Source organism: Ooceraea biroi, chromosome 1 (assembly GCF_003672135.1).
Source record: "Ooceraea biroi isolate clonal line C1 chromosome 1, Obir_v5.4, whole genome shotgun sequence".
Classification (NCBI taxonomy): Eukaryota; Metazoa; Arthropoda; class Insecta; order Hymenoptera; family Formicidae; genus Ooceraea; species Ooceraea biroi.
Window position 1 is genome coordinate 13,343,722 of NC_039506.1, and position 20,335 is coordinate 13,364,056.

The 20,335-nt window shown below is 44.7% G+C and overlaps 1 protein-coding gene across 1 annotated transcript in view; it reads left to right on the forward strand.

The window, feature by feature from the left end:
- LOC105284100 (muscarinic acetylcholine receptor gar-2) overlaps positions 1-20,335 on the forward strand; it is a 40,664-nt gene that overhangs the window by 12,034 nt on the left and 8,295 nt on the right. The window contains exons 2-4 of the mRNA XM_011347358.3: positions 3,230-3,420; positions 19,420-19,628; positions 19,877-20,071. Coding sequence (XP_011345660.1) covers positions 3,323-3,420; positions 19,420-19,628; positions 19,877-20,071 — 502 coding nt within the window. The 5' untranslated portion in view covers positions 3,230-3,322. The remainder of the gene's footprint in view (positions 1-3,229; positions 3,421-19,419; positions 19,629-19,876; positions 20,072-20,335) is intronic.

Sequence of the window (20,335 nt, forward strand, 5' to 3'; positions counted from 1 at the left end):
ACGCACCTCCCTAGCTTTAATTGAGGTCGCTTGACAATTTCCCCTCACGTTTCGCCATCAAGCATATTCGGTGGCGAAACCCTCTCGTCCCGTGTTCGTTATTTCCGCGCGGCCCGTTGCCGCATCCCTCGGGTGCTTCCTGTTGCACGCGGCGCGGGATTCGCCGCGAGAATTCACGAGAGGGTGGCAAACCACTCCGGCGGCGGGATTTGCGTTACAGTTTGTAACACAGGAAGGAAAGAGAGAAAGAAAGAAATCACGGGTATATCGCCGATTCTCGCGACCCTGGCAAATAAATGCGGGACTCGCGGGTGGCGATAAGCGGTCAGGAACGGCGGGGGTGGATTGACGTAAAAGTTCCGCGCGCGTAAATCGCGCGGTTAACCGGGGGTGAGCGCGACTAAGCGGAGGCGAGACGGTAACAAAGCGGCCGCGCGTGTGTAAGATGAAAGAAAGGGAAGCTCTGCTGGGGATTGCATAAATTTTCAGACTGATAAAGCTCCAGAGTGCCGCCCACGTTATACTCGTCCTCGTCCAAATTTATCCCCTGTTACGGGGATAAGAGAACGAGAGCGCTTGAAGCGAGCAAGCTGAAAGCCGGAGATGAAAATGATAAAATATGTCACAGTCGATTTCCAGGTCTGGACTGAGGGCGTAATTATTTAGTTCGTTCACTAAGAGAATACCTCGCGCGATGTTACGTCGCACGAATTAACGCATTTGAAATGCGGATTTAAATGCGTGTGTGCGCACACCACTTCTTAAGATCAACTAAATCTGAATCTTATTTCTTTTCGATATTATACGTGTAATGTATCATGTTTTTCGTTATAAAATCTGCCTAATTCTGGACCTTCAGAATCAGGTGTCAGTCGCGATACAATGTTGGTTGGTAGCAGATGTGAATTCGCTCTGGTTAGTGCCGTCGCAGGACATTCGAGCAATCATTCAAACACAGAAGAAATAGTGAAAGTTATTTACATACTCTTTCTCTAATTAGTAAACCAGTAGTTTTAATCAAGGATCTGATTAAGCGCATTCTTACCACATCTTGATCTAAAATTAGTGAACGCGGAGGTATGTATGATCTGTGCGATTTCCCTGTCAGGTACAAATGGCTGACAGTGTCGTCCGCTGAAAAATGTGGCCCGCGCACGCAATCCTTTAATTATTTTAACTATCTGGGATCTAGATAGGCGCGGATTATGTTAAGGTTACAGCTAAATTTAGAATATATCTCACGCGCTCACGTTTGGCTGTTTTTTGGGCGGATTTGTTCCTTGTACGAATTTCAACCCGTCAAAATTTCGATGTAACAGCTCGTCTCTTCGCTTTCCTTCAACCTTGCGGTATTGCACTCTACCTAGAGCTTGCACCTCTTGCACGGTGAATTGTGTCACGGTTACGATTGCGTAATGCTTACCTGACAGGCTACGGAATATTATTAATCTCGCAAGCAGAAGAGAAAGAGAGAGAGAGAGAGAGCAAGAGAAATCTGATATCTTTACGAACCGCGATAATAGCCGATGTTAATTGAGGTCTCGTTAAGTGGCGGAGGCAAACCCTTTCCTTTTGTACCGTTGCATCGGCTCGCTGATCAATCTCGTTTACTCATTACGTCCTTCTCCCTGTTTTTGATGTCATTCACTGCGATACAAATTGCCCTTATTAATTGTGTCACGAAATGTGAATCACAAAAAACTCTTTGGTATTTAAAGACTTTGCGTTTTACGTGACGGAATTTTTCTTCTCGGCACGTCAATTTCTTCAAACACATCTCTTTCTAGATTGAGCGTAGATATCTCAGTATCTTTTTGTTAGCTGCACAGAGCAGTAAACATTTTCGAAACGTTCCGTACTCGTCACCAATCGGATTGCGGCGAGATAACGATATCATCATGCACAGGCGCGTTATCTTCGATCGGGAGAGTGAAGAGAATAAAGTGTGCTGAAAGAAGTGTTGTCAATCTGATAAATGTTGCGTGTCACCACCGAACTCATAAATATGTATTAAATTGTTCTGCCTCCTTTGAATTGCGTACGTACATGTACACGTGCATGGAAAATATGTGTTGCATCGATTGAGCGCTTTATAAATGAGGCATATCTTGTCGGGAACAGAAAATCGGGAGACAGTGATAATGAGCTCGCGGCGGTAATGCGGCACATTACTCACTCCTAATTAAATAACGAGCCGGCAAGAGGAAGAAGATTGCCACGTGCGGAGGCTCAATCGAAGGCTGCCGGCGAAAATCGCGCGTAAATGAATTTAATGTGTTATGCCAGGGACGCGACGTAGCGCAAATGAAATATCGCACGCGCCTATCGGCGTGTTTGAAATAAATTCAAGTTAAAAGCGGACAATGGGGCGCGGCGCGGTTCTCCCTCGTAAATGATAGACGTTTGAAGAACGCGTGAGGCGGCGCTCACGTTGTCGCATATCCGCCATTGCACAACCGCGAGACGAGAATAGAAACGAAATGAGATTCTCCCCCGCGAGTTACATGCAAGCAATTAAACGGCAAATAATGCTCGTTGTCCACAACGTTTACGCAATTAGCATTGCCGCGTACCTGTAACGACCACTTTTTTTTTTCTAGGACGTGATCGTAAATATGAAAAGCGCGGTCCGTCGTGCCACACGCGAGGGGGTAGTTTTTGCGTTTCATTTGCCTGACCTTGATAACTCCATCGTATACCACCGCTCGCAGATACTTAAATGTGATATTTACAGGAAGATATTTATTCCCGACGGTGTGTCGATTAATCTTAAGTCGTGCTTGACACGACTCGGGGCTCAAAACTCGCGCTATCGCATTGCTCGCGCACGTAGCTGTACTCGCGACGATAACAATTCCAATTGCTCCATTCCGGAAGAAAAGTCTTGCCTCTCGCGTCATCCACCTTCTGCTTGAACGCGCGATTCTTCCGATGCAACTTAAAAATGTATAAATACGAGGAAGTTAAATGGAGGAAAGAAAGAGGAAAGCGCACTTGGACGTTTAAATACACGCTTTAATATCGTGAATTAAAACGCTGGAATGAATAACTGCGACTTTGATGAAATTTTTCCTGCGAGAACCGTCTCCCGTATCTCTGCCATCTGCGTAAGATCTACGTATTGCGCGGGCGAATCCCGCAGGAGGCGATGCGATATTCCCACGTCATACATCCTGATCGACGTCCGCGAGTGATATATGTCTCTCTCTATCGTTACTCGTACTTCCAGGATGTCCGAGAGATGACTGGGTACTGAGGTGGAGGAGGAGAGTGGCGCAGTGGCTTTGAGGGTTGCTGCTGGCACCACCTCGGTTCGGTGGGAATGGAGATGAACGGCACCGAAAGCAGCCTGAACGGCACCGAGGTCAACCGCACTTCCGCGCCTATCTTCGCCATCAGCACGGATTTTATCACGCAATGGTAAGGGTACATATCTCTCTTTTTTTGACGTGAATACGTCTTATAACTCGATGGATGCCAATTTGAAAAGTTGAGCATCACGCGGGACACGTGACGAAATTTCTTTCATTCAATTTTAATATACAGTCTTATTTTAATTATAATTATAATATATAGGGTATCTCACTTTATCTTATTATAATATACAAGGTGTCGACTTTGGATTATAATATATAGGAAAATATACACAGTTGATTGAAACTACTATCTTTCTTTGAACTTTTTCCATTAACATGACGTATTCACGTTAAAAACTTGTGGCCGTGTCCCGACACAGCCTATTTGATCATAGAAAACTTTTTTCTTCTTCCTTAAATTCCGGCCGGATCACATCATGCGTGAACGCGGAACCGAAACTCGGCCGCGAACGGGGGGCTGCAATTCGTCGCACGATTGAACCCTGAGAAATTCCGCCGCGTATTGCATCATCGCACGGTCTGCTTTTTGTCGCTGGTTCTTACGTGTGTATTGCTCGTGGCGCAACGCGACATGCAACATTTCTGGTTTCGTTTCCTGGTTGAAGTGCATTGCTGTAACGTTGACGTCATCCCGCAGTTTTGTCGATCGATTGCTCAAATCAAGAGGTTTCGTGGGATTACGTTAGTGTTTGGATCAATTTTTGGATGGACACTCTCAGATCTTTCGAGGAATCGACGAATGCGACGGCAGTCGCATAAAAGCTGCAATCGTGAGAACCGCCGGATGTGTCGATGGGAAGCAACGTCTGGAATCGAGAAAACATATCGGAAACTTATTTTGTATCTTGCACTTGTTTTGATTTATTAAGAATATTTTTCTTTGATACTATTTGAAAGAATCTCGTGTGAGAACCGTGTTTTCCTGTGCTTCTTTTACGCCGCTCCTTCATGGCTACAGCAGATTGCTTTCAAATCCTTCTTGCTAGCTGTGTACTCGGTCTACGTAACACCGTTCGTTCCATCCACCCCCAACATCCCTGAAGGATTTTGTGCTGGGGTAAATTCGACCGCGACAGATCCATGAAATAAAGCCACGCTGATAAGATAACAATAGTAACCGATATTGTCAATTAAGAGGCCATCAATCGACACGTTCTTACAACTAATTAATTCCTTAGATATCATTTTAACTAAAAACAACCACTTTTATACATACGGCATCATAAAAGCAATTTCTGTCTGCTAGCAACACGTGCGTCATCCACGACAGCTCCGCGAATGCCGCTGTAACGCAAAATGCAGGGGCTTTAACGCTGTGACAACGTTACAGCCGAATGAATCTCGCTGGATTTGTTTGCCTTACGCGCCCCTGTATCTTGCAGTTGCTCATTATAATCGAGAGCCACGAAATAACGACGGGGCGTGTCAACGTAAGTACACTTCGCCTGATTAGTTTTGCAAGCAGGTATTGTATTATATTATACCTCAAAGGCGCCAGTGGGCGTAGGACGCGAGGCTACGAGGGGGTTGGTCGCTGCGGAACGCGTTTAGATAAGCGATTCATCATTTGGCTCCCTTGAATTCAAGTGAAGCTGCAGCTGTTACCTCTGCTCCGGGGACTGCTCATTATCGGGGGGGTAATAACATCACGCGGCGCGTCTTATACAGTCAACATCCCCCCGTTTGTGCACCCCTCGAGCTTTGCTCGAGAATATCAAGGCTAAAGGAAATGAACTTTCACCGGGGACAAAATTGAAATAAAAAGATTCCCTCGAAGAGGCTGCCTCCTTCGGGAGACGAGACTATCCTCCGCGCCGCTCCCGGAGGCCACCCTTTTCGCCTTAATTCCGCCGAATAGCAAGAGCGGCACAATTGCTGCGCGGCGAGTTCTTCTCGGCTTGTTACCATTATTTTTCCCGTGCCCTCTGTGTGCGCACTAACTTGAGACGCGCTCTTCTGAGATCGATCGATCTTTTTTTCCGGTCAAAGTGGAGCAAAGGGTTTTTCTCGGTCTGCAGAGATATTTTAAGGTACGGATGCTTGCCCTTAATTTCTGTGGAATTGTAATTTCACAGTAAACGTGACGTGTGTATCAGAGATATCGCGGAGTTGCAAAATATAGTTATCACTCGCCAACCGACAATGATCTGCGATTAATCTGCTCTGGTTTTCCATTTCTTCTTGGCGCAGACTGACTGGCATCTTCGAGACCCGTCACTGAACGTATCACTGCAATCCTACTGAATATACTTCACTGAAAATCATCCAGCCTATCGCATCAACCGCGTGCGTTGTTTATTGTCGGTCCGGCTGCATTTATGAACACGTTTATCGTGATGGTATTTCCAGACAAACAATACCGGCGCACAACAGTGCCATTTGTATGTATCGCAGCCGACGTTTCCACGTGAAGTGGATTTACATGATCGAACTTTCGCCGCGTACGTACCAACACGTTGCCTGAGCGTTGGTAGTATCACGATAGTTCCGCATAGCCGCCGCGTGCGCGTGTGATAACCGGGGGATGAAGGGTGGTCGCGCGGCCGGTCGAGCCATTCGGCGGACGAAACTCGCGCAAAGCCGATCCCGGGATGCCAAATTGCATCCTTGACCTAGCGGGGACCACGGTAATCGGACAGCGCGGCGGGGCGAGGCGCGCGGGGAGTGTGGCGAACCCTACAAGGGGTTGATGGTTGTTGATGGGTCTCACCGGCTCCGAATACGCTAAGGCACGGCCGTACCCCGTCCGCGGCCGTTATTTAACGGCAAGAAAAAGCCGATGTCGTGCAACGACGCGGAATCACGCGAGCCGGCCGTCGAACGGTCTGTCGGCGGGCACGCGATTCAGGTGAAAATTTCGAGGGTTGCGTGAGCGAGCGGCGTCGCGACGGCGAAACTCGTCCACTGGAACACGTCGATGTGTGTCATGCGGTGTGGGGTTTCCGCGTCGATTAAAACCGGGTTCTTCAGACGGAGAAAGGCGTCGGATGAAGGGATGATGGAGCCGATACGCGCGGGGTGGAAGCTCCTGCCCAGCCGAAAATGATGGAATTTTTTGAGAAATTTAGGGGGCTTTGAGGAAAGTAATGGAGCGGTGACGGCGTCATGTTATTTTTTTGTAATGAGAATACTTACAATTTTCTGACACCGCATAGATGCATGGCGTCGCTTCAGCAGTCGCGCGTTACATTCGCGATATTCAATGACCCGATCGTAATGGAGGATTGAAGTTGGAGCTGCATTTATATACGAAAAGCGAGTATATTGTAAAGTTTCTGACACGTTACACCCCTCCGGAAATATCGGTCCCTATCATAACCGGTTGAAGCGACCGACTGATATCTTGCACCTTTCGCGCTGGGAAATTTAATGCGGGCAGAAGAACTAGTCTTCCGTTATTGTGCACATTTGTTAATGTCCTTTTACGATAAAATTCAACTAGTTTGAGTGCTCATTGTTTTAAAGCTGAAATAGCCTGCAATAATCTGCGCTTCTTCATGGCGCTGTGTATTTTTGTGTTGTTTCTTCCAAATATCGATCTTTGAACGGATAAACGTTAATTAGTACAGATGAATATTCATGGAATAATTATCGTTTTACAAAATTACACGTTTTATTCTTTGTATGGCGAATATAACGGATAAATGTTTACCAAATTTCGTTTGAGATAACGATTAAATTGTAATTTTTTAATTTAGATAATCTACGTGAAAACGTTTACAAATCATTACATTTCATCGCAAAAGATATTTTTATACTTGCAGACGGTACTAACGATCTAAGCGAAACACATCGATGATCGCGGTAACAAAAATACGTAAAATAATACATTGTACCGCGAGTAACCAGAATGGATAAACGTAACCGTGCGAAAAACTGGACGAAACGCGAAAAGAGGATCGTTTTCGGAAAATAAAATTTGTAAAATGGAACGAGGCAATGTATTCGGTATTCCTGTTTTTAGCGCGGCAACATTACATGTTTAAAACGGGAGCAGAGCCATTAAATGGATCGACTGTTGCATCCAACACGAGGCGGCTGCTATTGTTTCGTTTAACTGTGTGAATGACACTGTAAAGGCGCGAGTGGTGGCGTATAGCTAGGTGATGCATGCGATTAGCACGACGCTATTATAATGCGGCGATCAATTGTCGTATTACTTTCTGTACGCTAAGGAATTCTCGTTACGTTCTGGCTGGCTCGTTTATCATCTACTCTTGCTTCATTTTCATTCTATATATTTACATTCCGCATAATCTCAAGTCTAAAAGTGTAACGCGCGCCTGCGACACACAAATATCCGCATTACCGGAATCTAAAACGAGATTCTTTTTTTTTATCCGAATTATCTTTTCCTCTATTTTTCCCCCTCAATTTGTGATATTTCTGCCGTAGAGTCGTGCAATTTTAATTGGAAGGCGGTCTGCCGTTCGTGACGCTGCTTCGGGATCAAGATGTACCAGTTCAAGTTCAATCCCGCGATCGACAATGAAAGCGTGCTCGTCCTCGCTCCTCGAGGACTTTGCGTCACTGTCGCGGAAGCTGCGTAAAATTGCGTGCATCGGCGTGCATTGTTTCACACATTTTTCATTGTTGCGTTCTCTGCCTTGTATATTCCCATTTCCAAGTTGTTGCGGCAACGCGCAACAAAATTATCACCCTCACGGTGCACCAGTTGCGCGGTGCAAAGGGAAAAAAATAAAACGGACCGACGCGTCGGAAAGGAGGACGCCGGGGGTGCATTGTGATGACACACGGTGAATATTGATTCTCGAATTTTCATCGTTCTGTCGGGGAGAATCGCGGGAGAAGTGCATTCCTCACACGTTGGGGCCATATGGTTCTCGCATCGCGTATTCTCCCCGAGCGAGCGGATACACAACACGATGGATCGATATTCCGTACGACGTGCTCTCGTGCAGAGAACGCGCTCGAAATCGCGGAGAACGCGGTTCATTTATTCGCCAAGCGTGTCGGGAGAGAAACGTGCGAGATACTGCTAATCTTCGCGCTCCTCGAGCTCTGCCAAGCCTCTTTCTGCGCAAGAAACGGGCGTTTTTCATGCCGGATTTGTATAAGCGGCAGTTTATAATTCGCTTGATAATATGCAAAACTCGATTAGCATGGGTAAATGTTATTAAGGGGATGTCTTCCCCGAGTCTCGGGTGTCTACCGAGAGACTTGGAGAGAAAAATTGTCTTTTTTAAATTTACAAGCACGCTCTCTGTGTCTATCTCTCCCTCTTGAGCCGGGAGTTTTGTCGGCGTGATTCATAAACAGCCTGATACCGTAATATCATGCACGATATTAGATATACGCGCGCGCGGTACACATCCGCGAAATGTAATGGGAAATCGATAAAACGTCCGAGCTGTGTGAAAAACCGTCTTCAAAGGTAACCTTTTATAATATTTTTAGAGATAGGGATATACTCGCCAATATATTTAGTCGAGTCTGCCGAGCAAACAATCGACGAAGGACGGCGATCGTATTTTAATGCGAGGAAAATGATTAATCGTGCATGTATAAATCGCATGCATAATCTTCGTCAAGGAGTAGCTCGCGAATTTTGCCATCTGTGGCAAATTAGAAGCGTGTAAAAGTAGAACGAATGTCTTTCTGCGGCGTTTCGACGTTTCGTTCGCATTATATTGTGATATTAAAGGAATTGAGTGTTAAAAATAGTTGGCCTTCTCGTGAATATTAATACTCGCATTTCAGTATCGAGTTTATACGTTGCACATACAGATCGCAGTGCCACAAGCTGCTTTTTATTTTGGGAGACGTACAATTTTCTTTTTTTCTCTTTTGGTTCCAATAATACTTTTTCCCTTGGTAATAATTTCGGGTTGAATATTTTCCTTTTCGCGTAGACGCGAATGGAAAAGCCGTGCGAGCCAGGCGCAACTATTTTAATTAGCAGCACTTGATTCGCGCCGAAAACAGTTTCCGGAAAAGGCATATCAGCGTGTCGTCAGCGCTGAAACACGGAAAATGAAACGAGCCCTCCGAAAGCGAGCGGAGTGTGTTCATTTCTCATTAACTCAATTAGCGACTGTCCTCCTGCATCCCTTTTCCCCCGAGTTCGTATCCGCCGTTCGCATGTGGCATCGCAGTTCCTCACGAAATTAAATCTAAACACGTGTCCGCCACGCCTACGATTAATTAATAGTATCGAGCAACTTTATAATTTCGTACGGTCGCACTTCTGACGCATGTCGCGTACAGTGATGTGTATTTGGAATTAAACGTACTCGGCCCGCCGATTCTCTGATGAACACATACTTTATTTTTCAAACAAAATAGATTGCAAAGCAATAATGATCGATATGATCGGGCGCGGCTTTGCATTTCGTCGCACAAACATACTTTCAGCTGCAACGATTGCGACCAAGCGACAGAGCTGTGATTACCAAGATTCGCCGCGATATCTCCGATAATTGGAGTGGGCCAGGCGGGAGAAAAGATAGCACGACGGGGATTTAAATATAACTTGCACCGGGGACGATTGTGCTACTCGAATATGATAAATATTTTGCGATCCCTTTGCGCGCCGAGCCAATTCTAGGCAGCGACCTTATCAATCACGCTAAAGAGCCGAAGATGTCGAATGCAGGATGTCCGGCCGGCCGACGTCACTTGTGATTTTTTTCGTGTATTCCTTCAGGCTGATCACTTCTCCCTCGTCGTGTTCCGAAAATGTTCATCGCGTCAACGATGATGTATTGAGTCGCTTATGAGTGATCGCGTTTCCGCGGGACGACCACGCAGACACGCGTCTTCTTCTTGACGAATCACATCTGGATAGGCTCAGATAAAGCTCGTTATCGAGAGATTTTATCCAAATTTCGACGAGCTTTATTAGTTATCGGAGAATTTTCTGCACGAAGCGGACACACGATAGCAGTCGGAGATTAATTACGTGGGAGATAGAATCTTCGTGGTTAGAATATTTTTACACGCGTGTATTTTCGTCTCTTCTGTAAGCTCTTTCTCAAAAGAGCATTCGAACTTTAGCATCGTCCTTATATCTCCGTGCGCGTATATGTGTGAATACACGCTGATCAATAAATTCTGTCCTCTTGTTCTCTTTATGACAAGCTCGTTCCTACATGCTTTTTATTATCACCAGCTATATCGGAACGCAACAAGCTCCTGCGTCCATGTAATCTTCATTACAATATGAATGTAAATACTCTATATACACGGGTGATCCGTCTAACGTGAAACATCTTCCTACAGAACTTTGAGAAGACATACCTTGTCCGGGACGTTCGTATGGAAAATAAAAATTAAATATGACAACGTGTAATTTTTGTTCCACGCGCTCTTCCTCGACGGTTTTGTACAAAGTTACGTAAAGGAAAAAAAAATGTCGCTGGTGGTAACATAAGATGGATCGACCCTGAGCACAGCCCCCGAAGTCGGGGACGGCTTGAAAAGTCCGATGCGTACAGTCGAATGCACTTGCAATTTCCAAGCGAGAGGACGAGACTGGGCGGGTGGCGTGTAATCGGTGGAAATTGACACACACACTTCCCTTTTTCGTCGCGTTGACTTTATAAAGCGCATCACGCGTACAGACACGGAACATTTCATCTTAGCAGTATCTACGTCGCTCGTCAAGAGCGACTTTCTCTCTCTCTCCTTTTTCTCGTCTTTCTCTTTCTACGGTCAATTGCACCTTGTCTCGCGGAAGGGTAGATCTTTGGAGATCAGTTTATTGTATCTGCAAACAGCGCTGTAATTTTAACGGGCTCACAGGAATCGAACGAAAATATTCTCGACGCGAAGGCGAGAGGCGGTGACGTTGCTCTTGGAGGCCGATTACGCAATCAGCGTTTATAGCTCGCAAAGCGTGCGTCGATAGTTAAATAAAAATGTGTGGTGCGTTTTATTTAATCGGCAGCAAAAATAACTATCTGCAGAGAGCACGGCTGACGTGAAAGAAATCACTTTTATGCAGTGATATTTATATGCGTTGCATTATACTTTATACGTTATGCATCCGACCTTCTGCCATACGAGTGCCATCTCGTAAAGTAACAGTTACGACCACGGAAACGTCCCCCATGTATCCGACGTGCATCTTTACGAGCCTGGCCTTTCGCCTTTCGGTCGATTCTCGCGAATGTTCGCGCTTTCGTGTTTCCTCGTTGTGAGCGGTAAAGATCCGCGATCACAGTATCGCGCTCCTACCGAGCGCCGTGTATTAATTAATATGGCTACGTGCGGCGATCTTATCACAATTTGCGAAAGAGATGGTCTTAGATACGGGATTCGATCTAGATACACCGCTTCGAAAGTAGCCCATGGTCAGACCTGCTTAAATCCGCCGGCCTCCATAACGTCTTTCACGTTGGTTCTCTCCGTCTACAACCCCTCCCGTTGGTCGGCCCGGTCATCCACGCTTTTGCAGGTCCTCCATCCCTCGATAATGATGATCTTCATAATGCTGGCGGAGAGATTAAAGTTCTTATCGGAATCCTATTATGTAGATAATAGCGTCCTTTGTTTATCTAGCTGGTGCTAAGCACACGATATTCATCGAGAAAGGAGCCGATTACGAACCGCCTGCATTCCTAAATAAGAGCCGCATACCTTATCTCTTCTGCGTCGTAATTATTGCGGGGGGACGAACCGGAATTTACGTCACGAGATATGACAATTACGCCGGCAAGATGGTATATCGCAGCCCGTATTACACGTAAATTTAAACTGCACTGCGCGACAACAAGAAACGATCTCGTTTCTCTCTTTCTGCCTCGGCAAAAATTCGCTCGGCAATGCACGGATTCGTAACCGTCGCCGTAAATGCATAAATGCGTCTGGATTGCTGCTGGTATCCGTCGTTGTAACCACCGGCGGTGGTTGCGATTTGCCTTCGAAGCGCCATTGCCACCGCCGTCTACCCCCGTGCGGTTTTCCGGCGGCGCGCCCGGAGCGATCGCGCGCGCGTGTACATCGGTGAGCGAGTTATTAAATAGGTTCGTTCAATTCCCCCGGAGCGATCGGGGGTTTCTCCCCTTCGCAGTCTGCTACATTGCCGCGGCAACGCTATCATCCCCCGAGAGGTGCCGTAACACGTCCGTATAACGTTATCCAACCCCCTTCATATTTATAGAGCGACGCGGGCGCTCGCTTGCCCTCTTCTCGCCAAAGTGTAAATCCGATTTGATCTCTACCCGTGATTAAGCTCCCGCCACCGCCAAGCCCTCGATAATAATCAAGTAGCATCGCACGAGGTGTGAAGTGTGTGTGTTCCCTTTGTTGTACACTTTAACGCGCTACGGTATCTGTTCGAACAAACGTTTCATCAAACAGGGAAATCGCGTGATGTTTGGGGATTATTTTTCAAGGAAATCACGAAAGGTCTTGGAAAAAATTGGAAATTTTAATGCAAGAGTTCTAAACTTTTCAATTAGAAGGTATTCTGTTAGGGATGAATAAATTAAATATATAATTCTGTATTGGAATTGTTTTATTTCTGTAGAGCACATTGTGCCGGAAGTTTCATGTCCAAGCGTCAGGAATCCTTGCGGGAGAAGCCTTTGCGAAGTTGGGAAATCTCTGGCGACTCCTGAGGACTCCTGTTTCTCTTTGTCACTACAAGGCGTAATTTTGGGGTAGCTGCGCGTCCAAGTTCTGCCACTTTAATCTGCGGACTCGCGTACCACACCTTTGCTCTGTTAGTGCAAGGTGACAAGAAAGTAAGGAATAAACGCGGCCACGAAACAAGGACATGAGAAAAGAGCCATCTGAAAGGAAATGCTGTGATATTGTTGCGCGAAATAATATTTCATAAATGTATATCTCTCCGGAAATGATCAGCGAAAAGCATATAAGCGCGTGCAGATAATGTACTTAATAATATGATTATTTAGTTAATTTAATCGGCAACGTTGACAATCTGTTAATACACGTCACATCATTATTATCAATTCAAATTAATCTTGATATGTGATATATCTTGTTTAATCAAAGTTTATATTGTTTTTGGAAATTACATAAATGATGCTATTGTCCAATGTAGATAATGGAAAATGGTGGTTTGTCGTCACAAGAGAGCGAGAAAGAGGGAGCTATGAAAGAAATTACGACAAAAGTAATTACAGAAATTGGAAAACCGAAGCTTTTATTGAAAGATTGTTATCGACCAAATTGAATTAAAGCAGAGAGTTGTTTTTTCAAAGATGGATGATGAAAATCATGATGCACTTCTCAATTATTTCTTTTAATATTTAGCGCCAAGTGGAATCTCTCGTCAACATCCGTTTGCTCCGTTCGAAATCGATTACAGCCTGCTTTATGTGGCCTTGAAGAGGGTGTACAGAGAAATTTGAGGGAAACCGTGTCACTTGAAGATGCTCCGTGGAGAAGAAACTATGCTTGCCTGATATCAGCCCGCAGCTATGGGTTACGTATTTCGTGTCTAGTTTGAGGGTTGGGGATCTTTTGAAAGGTTCCATCCAGCAACTGGGCCAGAAAATAAAAATAAAATTCTTCCCGGAGGGGATTGCAAACGTATAGCGAAAAAGGAGTACAAGACGCGATATCAGAAATCGCAGTTGCTTTCGCCGCTAGATTGTCTAGATTGTCAGCGATCAATCAGAAATCGTGTCGACAAAAGAGCGAGCAGTGTGTTTTCATTAGGTAAAAGTGCTCTTCGCCATAATTGCCACTACATTACGACATAGGCAATCCTGTAGAGGTGTCTTACACACTTACACACAATATCTAAAATATGAAATTTCATGGAAAGTTCTTTCGACTGATGCGAAATTAATGTTGTTGGCCACTCACCGATCTTTTTATTGCCCGATGACATTTTCGCCAGCAAGCATTCAACGAATTCGCGGTGGCAGATTCCGCTGCGATAAAATTCCATATCCGACGTTAGCTAAACGACGCAATCTATCATCCGTCCGTCGTTCATCCCTCGAATTCGAAATCGCTCGGTCGAGAACCCGTGACGCGTCCTCCCCCGTTGTGAATCAGTGCGACTTGGCAACCGACAAGTTCCGAGTCTGTTCGTCGAGGGGTGGTTTCTCGTTCGCCGGTATTTACAGCATGCTGGAACAACGCCGAGTACTTGTTGCCGCGGCTCGTCATTCCGTATTCCCGCTCAGCTCTCGGGTCTCTCCTCGCGATTTTTCTCCGCTTGCAACGCGGTCCAACTTTTTATTTGCTCCTCTCTTTTCCAGTCGCCCTCACAGCCTCTCGCTCTTCCGCTCTTTCTCGCTCTCTCTTTCTCCCTCCAGCGGCCTTTCCATCCGTCCGTATGATCATGCCATTCCACGGCGATGATCCTCTGCTCACCAGGGCTTATACAGCTTCCACCCTTTTGCCACCCTCCCTCGGCTCACGTACATCGGCAAAACGCGCTCGCGCACACCTTAAAAGGGAAGTGTACGCCACGTATTCCGTCACCGAGCGTTACTACGCCACGATGTTAACGAATGTCCATGCGATTCGATACACCGGCTCGGTGTTCATTCGACTGGCAAGATACTCGAGTCGGGTATGCTGCGAGCTGACAGTTCATGCTCGACGAATGTGCCGGCGACAGTGGATCGAATACGAAATACAAAATCGAGCAAGTGCTGCTATTTTCGTCGGTCGAAGCAGGCGGAACTCGAGCAGAATGAATAATAATGCCCGAACTTCTGTTTACGAACTTAACGTTAAAGTGCTCGTTCCCGCGAGAAAGATCGCGGAGGGTACGAGGCGCCCGGGATATGATACGAATTGTAAATAATGAGAATTGTGCATTTTAATGTGGTGAAACTTTCCTCCGAGGGAGGCCCGAATCGCAAGAGTCTGACTCGAGTATCCTTTTGTTCTGCGAACCTTGAGATCCTCGCGTGTCTGACTTTTTTTATTATACCTTTCTCCAGCACAAGGCTGCGTCGAGATCATTTGCGTCAGGTCGTGCATTATAATGACGTTCGATCTTGAGATTATTTTTGTATCGCCTCTTCGTCTTTCCTGAATAATAAAATTTTAGATTTGAATTTGGAATCTCAATCTGATTTGCTTGGCAAGTCTTGGCTCGTGTGTCTGTTTTGTCAAAAGCATATTCGATTCACTGAATATATTACACGCCAATGTAAATTATAATCTTGACGTACGAGTACGCCTTTGAAATGGTATCGGCCGCAATACCATTGTCTGCTTGATGTGGCGTACGTATTTTTAGCATTAATCAAGTGGAGCTTTGTGCATGTGAAGGCTCAGGCATATCTACCTGATGAGCCGGGTTTCTCTTGCTATTTCCTCCCCGCGCGTCTTACGAGCGACCTGTGCGTCGATCTCATCTTGCTGCAACACCCTTCGCCTTTTTCTCGTCACTTTTTTCCTTCACTGTGAGAAAAACTTGTTCTGACACGTTGACACCCCGTGCTTGACGCAGATGACAGAAAGTAGCTGTCGTGGTCTACGTCATTCTGCAATATTATAGATAGAGCCGCTCTCCTCGATTGGGGAAAGGATGCGAAGGCGAATCTCAAGTTACTACAAGTTTTTTCATTACATTATCCACCACAAGTTGGCACATCAATTGGTAATCTCGTTCGCCGAAATTAAATATCTTTTTATAAGTATGTGACCTGAATCTTTCGATAATAAAACGAGCGTGTTTCATGCGAGGTAACGAACTCGGCAATATATTATATAATCTATAATATACTCGCATAATGTGCTCTTTAATTACGTAATGATTTAATAACAACAACTTATGATTAGAGCGCAGGTGAAGTAAACTTTACGTATATTAGTTGAAATTATTCATTATCGCTAGAATCTGCTAGTTCTAAATACTTGACGAAGACTGGTCCCATGTCACATTATTATTGAACGGGAACTTTAACTCCAGCAAACGTAACTTGCAGTCGCAAACTGTTACTGCTTTGATGACATCAGTCGGTTTACGTGCGAGATATTATTTCCAGTTACGCAAATAATGTTCATCGTGTTTTTCAATGAAAAAACTAATATTTTTACAACGAATCTGTTTGTTCATCCGCACAACTGTTTTAATGATTAACAAATTTTATTGCAATTACGAGGAATAAAGACAAACGTTCCTTTTCGTTAAAGAAATGTCATTTTCTCTCACTCGGCATCGATCTTCTCCGATTCTTTTTGCGTAAACGAAGCGAATGAATTCTCAGATAATTACAGGTGGTCGGTTCCTTTTATGGACGGTTGCACAATGGCTTCGCGAAATACAAGGGTACAGCAATAACGAGGACAAGTATTTACGAATGATTTCACGGTAGGGCTACGTGAGGACGGAGGATGCTCACGAATAACGAGGACAAGTATTTACCCTCGGGAATGCTGAAACAAAGGGTCTCATCCCCCATTCTTTATTCTCGCGGTTTCCTTAGATAGTCGCATCGGGGACCCGTCGTCGCAATAATGTTAACGTAACGTTCATCAATTTGCAAAATTTGCTGAGAGAGCAGGAGCAGCGCGCGCTGGGAATTGAGGATCGAATTTTTATGAATTGCGATCACTACAAAAATAAAGACTTGTAGAATTTGTTTGAATTAATATAAATGCAGTGGTATCGGAAAATTATTCAATGTAAGCAAAAATAACAAAGCGCAAATATTTTATTCCGATAAACTGCTAGTAACAAAAACAGTTAGCACAATCAATGTGTCTCACTTTAAAATATATTTTCAACTTGCAGAATGACTTAATAATTTAATTATGAAAAAGTTCATTTCTAAAAGTGGCTGTTTTGTTGGCCAAAATGAGTTCATCTTAAACAAATTTACCGGTATAGCAAGCCTGATCAAAAAGCTAATTAATTAAAAACTTACTTTCCACATTAACGGATATAAACCTTTTTCTCCAAACATCAAATTATATAATATCATGCAACTGGGAACTGTTCGTCTCTCTTCGTCCAGTTAGTGTACCGTCGCGGATATGTTACGCAAAAGAATTACTCGTGCATTGTGTCAATGTACTTTATGCTTGTACAATGCCCGTTGAATACAGAGGATTTCTTTGAAGAAGACACGAGAATCACGGGCGCATCACGGGTCATGTACTCAAACGGCTTTATCCCTCACGCGGATTCCGGTTCAGTCGAACTTCAGACGCGATAATCTATGACTCGTGCACCCCTTACTGAAACGGCTTGCGAAGCCGGAGTTGGAGTTCTCATTCAACTTCATAATGGCGTAACAAAGGGTTGGCAGAATCCGAGACATTGCATTGCATCTGCATTGGCAGCTTATGTTCAAAGTGTTGCGTTACTTTGCTTTCAGAGTCTCAGGTTGAGAGAATCGCCATTTACGTAAATATGTATCAATATGGAGTGAGCAAATAGTTATATTACTTATTATATTATTTCTTAAAGTTATGCACACAATAAGCTTAAGAACTGCGAGCTTAACTTATTACGTGCGATGGGAGTGAAAGTCATAAACTGAAAGTTATGATGAATTTATTAACACGTATGAGAGTTATACATATGGAATGAGAGAATACGTGCAAATTATATAGCAAGTATCAATATCTTTGTATAAATTATTTTAAAGGGTTTAAAAAGACAAAAGGGAGGAGGAAAGAAAAAACAGATGTATCGTGAAAATGCTAGAAACAACGAATGTTAAAGAGTAGATAGGAAAGAAGAGGAAAGAAGATGATGAGATGATGCAGAAAATGAGATTCGAATTGAAGAGAATAAAAAAGAAATTAGAAAAGAGAAGAAAAAGACTGAATGAAAGAATAACGTAATAATTAAGAGCATGAGACTAGAAGACGTAGTCAGAGAGGAAAACGTAACAGAACTCCTGAGAAGAAAATCCAAAATAAAAACGAGAACAGTTCGAATTGCGCTGTTGGTAGAAGCAAGACAGTAGAAACGGTAAAAATGAGTAGCTCGGAAGAACAAAAATTAATGGAAAGAAAGAAGAACCTGAAAGAGAAAAGCACTTTCATCGATCACACGAAAGTCAGATGAGAGGAACGTGCAGTTCGAAGTTAAAAGACATTTCAAGGAAAGACAAGAATGAAAACAGGCAAAAATATGACGATCCAGTTTTATTATCACTACAATTCATCATCGCACAGCAATATTTTTCCATAATATTTTACATTATCCGAAAAAATCTGCACGAGCAATGAAAAGCAGCGCAATATGAAAAGACGCTCGATTCCTTATGCGATTCCTCTTGCGATTCGGAACTTCCTCGCGAATTTTGGGCGGAAACAAGAGAAGAGGGTTGGCTGAACCATCTCGCGCAATGTCGCCCTTCGCGCGGAGAGGTGCTTGCCTGATCGACAGATCGAATGATTCGAAAACGAGCGCAACCTCTTTAAGGTGTGCGCCCTGCCGCTTTTTGCTCAGGGGCGATGAGACTGCGACGCCGGGGGTTGGACGTGGTGCCCATTCATGCTTATTTCAGGCTCATTGTGTACCCGGTGTATTCAGCCTTTGACTCGCTTCTTGTGCTGCCGCTGTACAGCGACACTCCGGCGAGAGTAAGGCCGTGCATGTCGCCCGTGCGAAGAGCCAGGAAATACCAGTGTCACACATTTTCTTCGACGAGAACAAACACAAAGCCGCGACGGGGGGGGGGGGTGTCGCGAACTACCGAACTATCGAACCCCCGCTCGCGCGCGTAAAATGTAATTTACACGTGCGGATAGGAGAGCGCAAATGGGAATCCACCCCGCGAGGTTTCCCGCGTTCTTCATCGACATAGTAGCGCATCCGCTTAGAGCTTTATTCCGACGCACTTCGTCAGCCCGTATTTCGAGATCGTGAATGTTGAAATTGGTGGATTGTGCAAAGAAATTTGAAAAACAGGATTGCCGCGCATAAGCGATTTATTTCTGTGAAAACCGCGATACCTTCGCCTGTTCTTTGAATCGATTGTCGAAAGAATTTTCTCATTTAATCTGATTCGTTGCAATTTTGCTCTGATGTGCCAGAATGATAATAGTGGAATGATAGTAGCAAATTCTGACTCTCGCGTTTTTCGCATCCATGCTAAATCTTCATTATGTCTGCCCGTAGGAAGTTGCAGAGACAACGGGAACGCCTGTGTCGATTCGTGTACAACCAGATTTTGACACAAGAATGTACCCAGCTAAATGGAACATGGCCTGACCCGGACGACCCACGCTGGAACAGCGGTGAATACGCGGAACTTCTGCCCGACTGGTTCCCGACAAACGCGACGAATACCTCGACTTTCGGAAACGCAACGACCTCGTCGACGTTGGGTAATGTAATTGAAATTAAGCTATATGTCATGTGCGGTTTGCGGCGCAAGTTTGCATCACAAATCACACAAAGTACGAGACAATCGGTCTTTTTATCATAAACGTCTTTTTGCCTTTCGAAATCATTAGTCAGTTTTTGATGCAAACACATTTGTTAACGTAGTCGTCGCCGCAAATGCTCCCGTCCTAAAGTAAGATTTAATGATTTACGTATCGTTTACTGATAAAGTTTTACGTGTACCGAACAGAAGAATCCCTGACGCCCGTTTTGCCACCGTTCACGCTCTGGCAGACGGTGCTGATCGCAATCTGCTTGGTGATATGCATACTTCTAACCATCGGCGGTAACGTCCTCGTCCTTCTGGCATTCATCGTAGATAGGGCCATCAGGCAACCAAGTAACTACTTCATCGCATCATTAGCCGCCACTGATATGCTTATCGGTAAGTCACATACAGCTTCCGTACTTCGTTTCCCTCTTCCCTCAGAGAACGTTAAATATTGCGACGCTCCACCATAGCGATAATGCCATACTCTATCTAAATCTATCCTGGGATATCGAAATGATTACGCATAGCTATGTATCAAGAGCAAATATTTTGAACATTTTTATCAATCAATTTTATCTTCAATTCTTTCGCGCGGATAATTTTAACGCTTTTCAAAAGTAAACGTTTATCAGTTTATCAGTTTAGTTTATCAGTTTT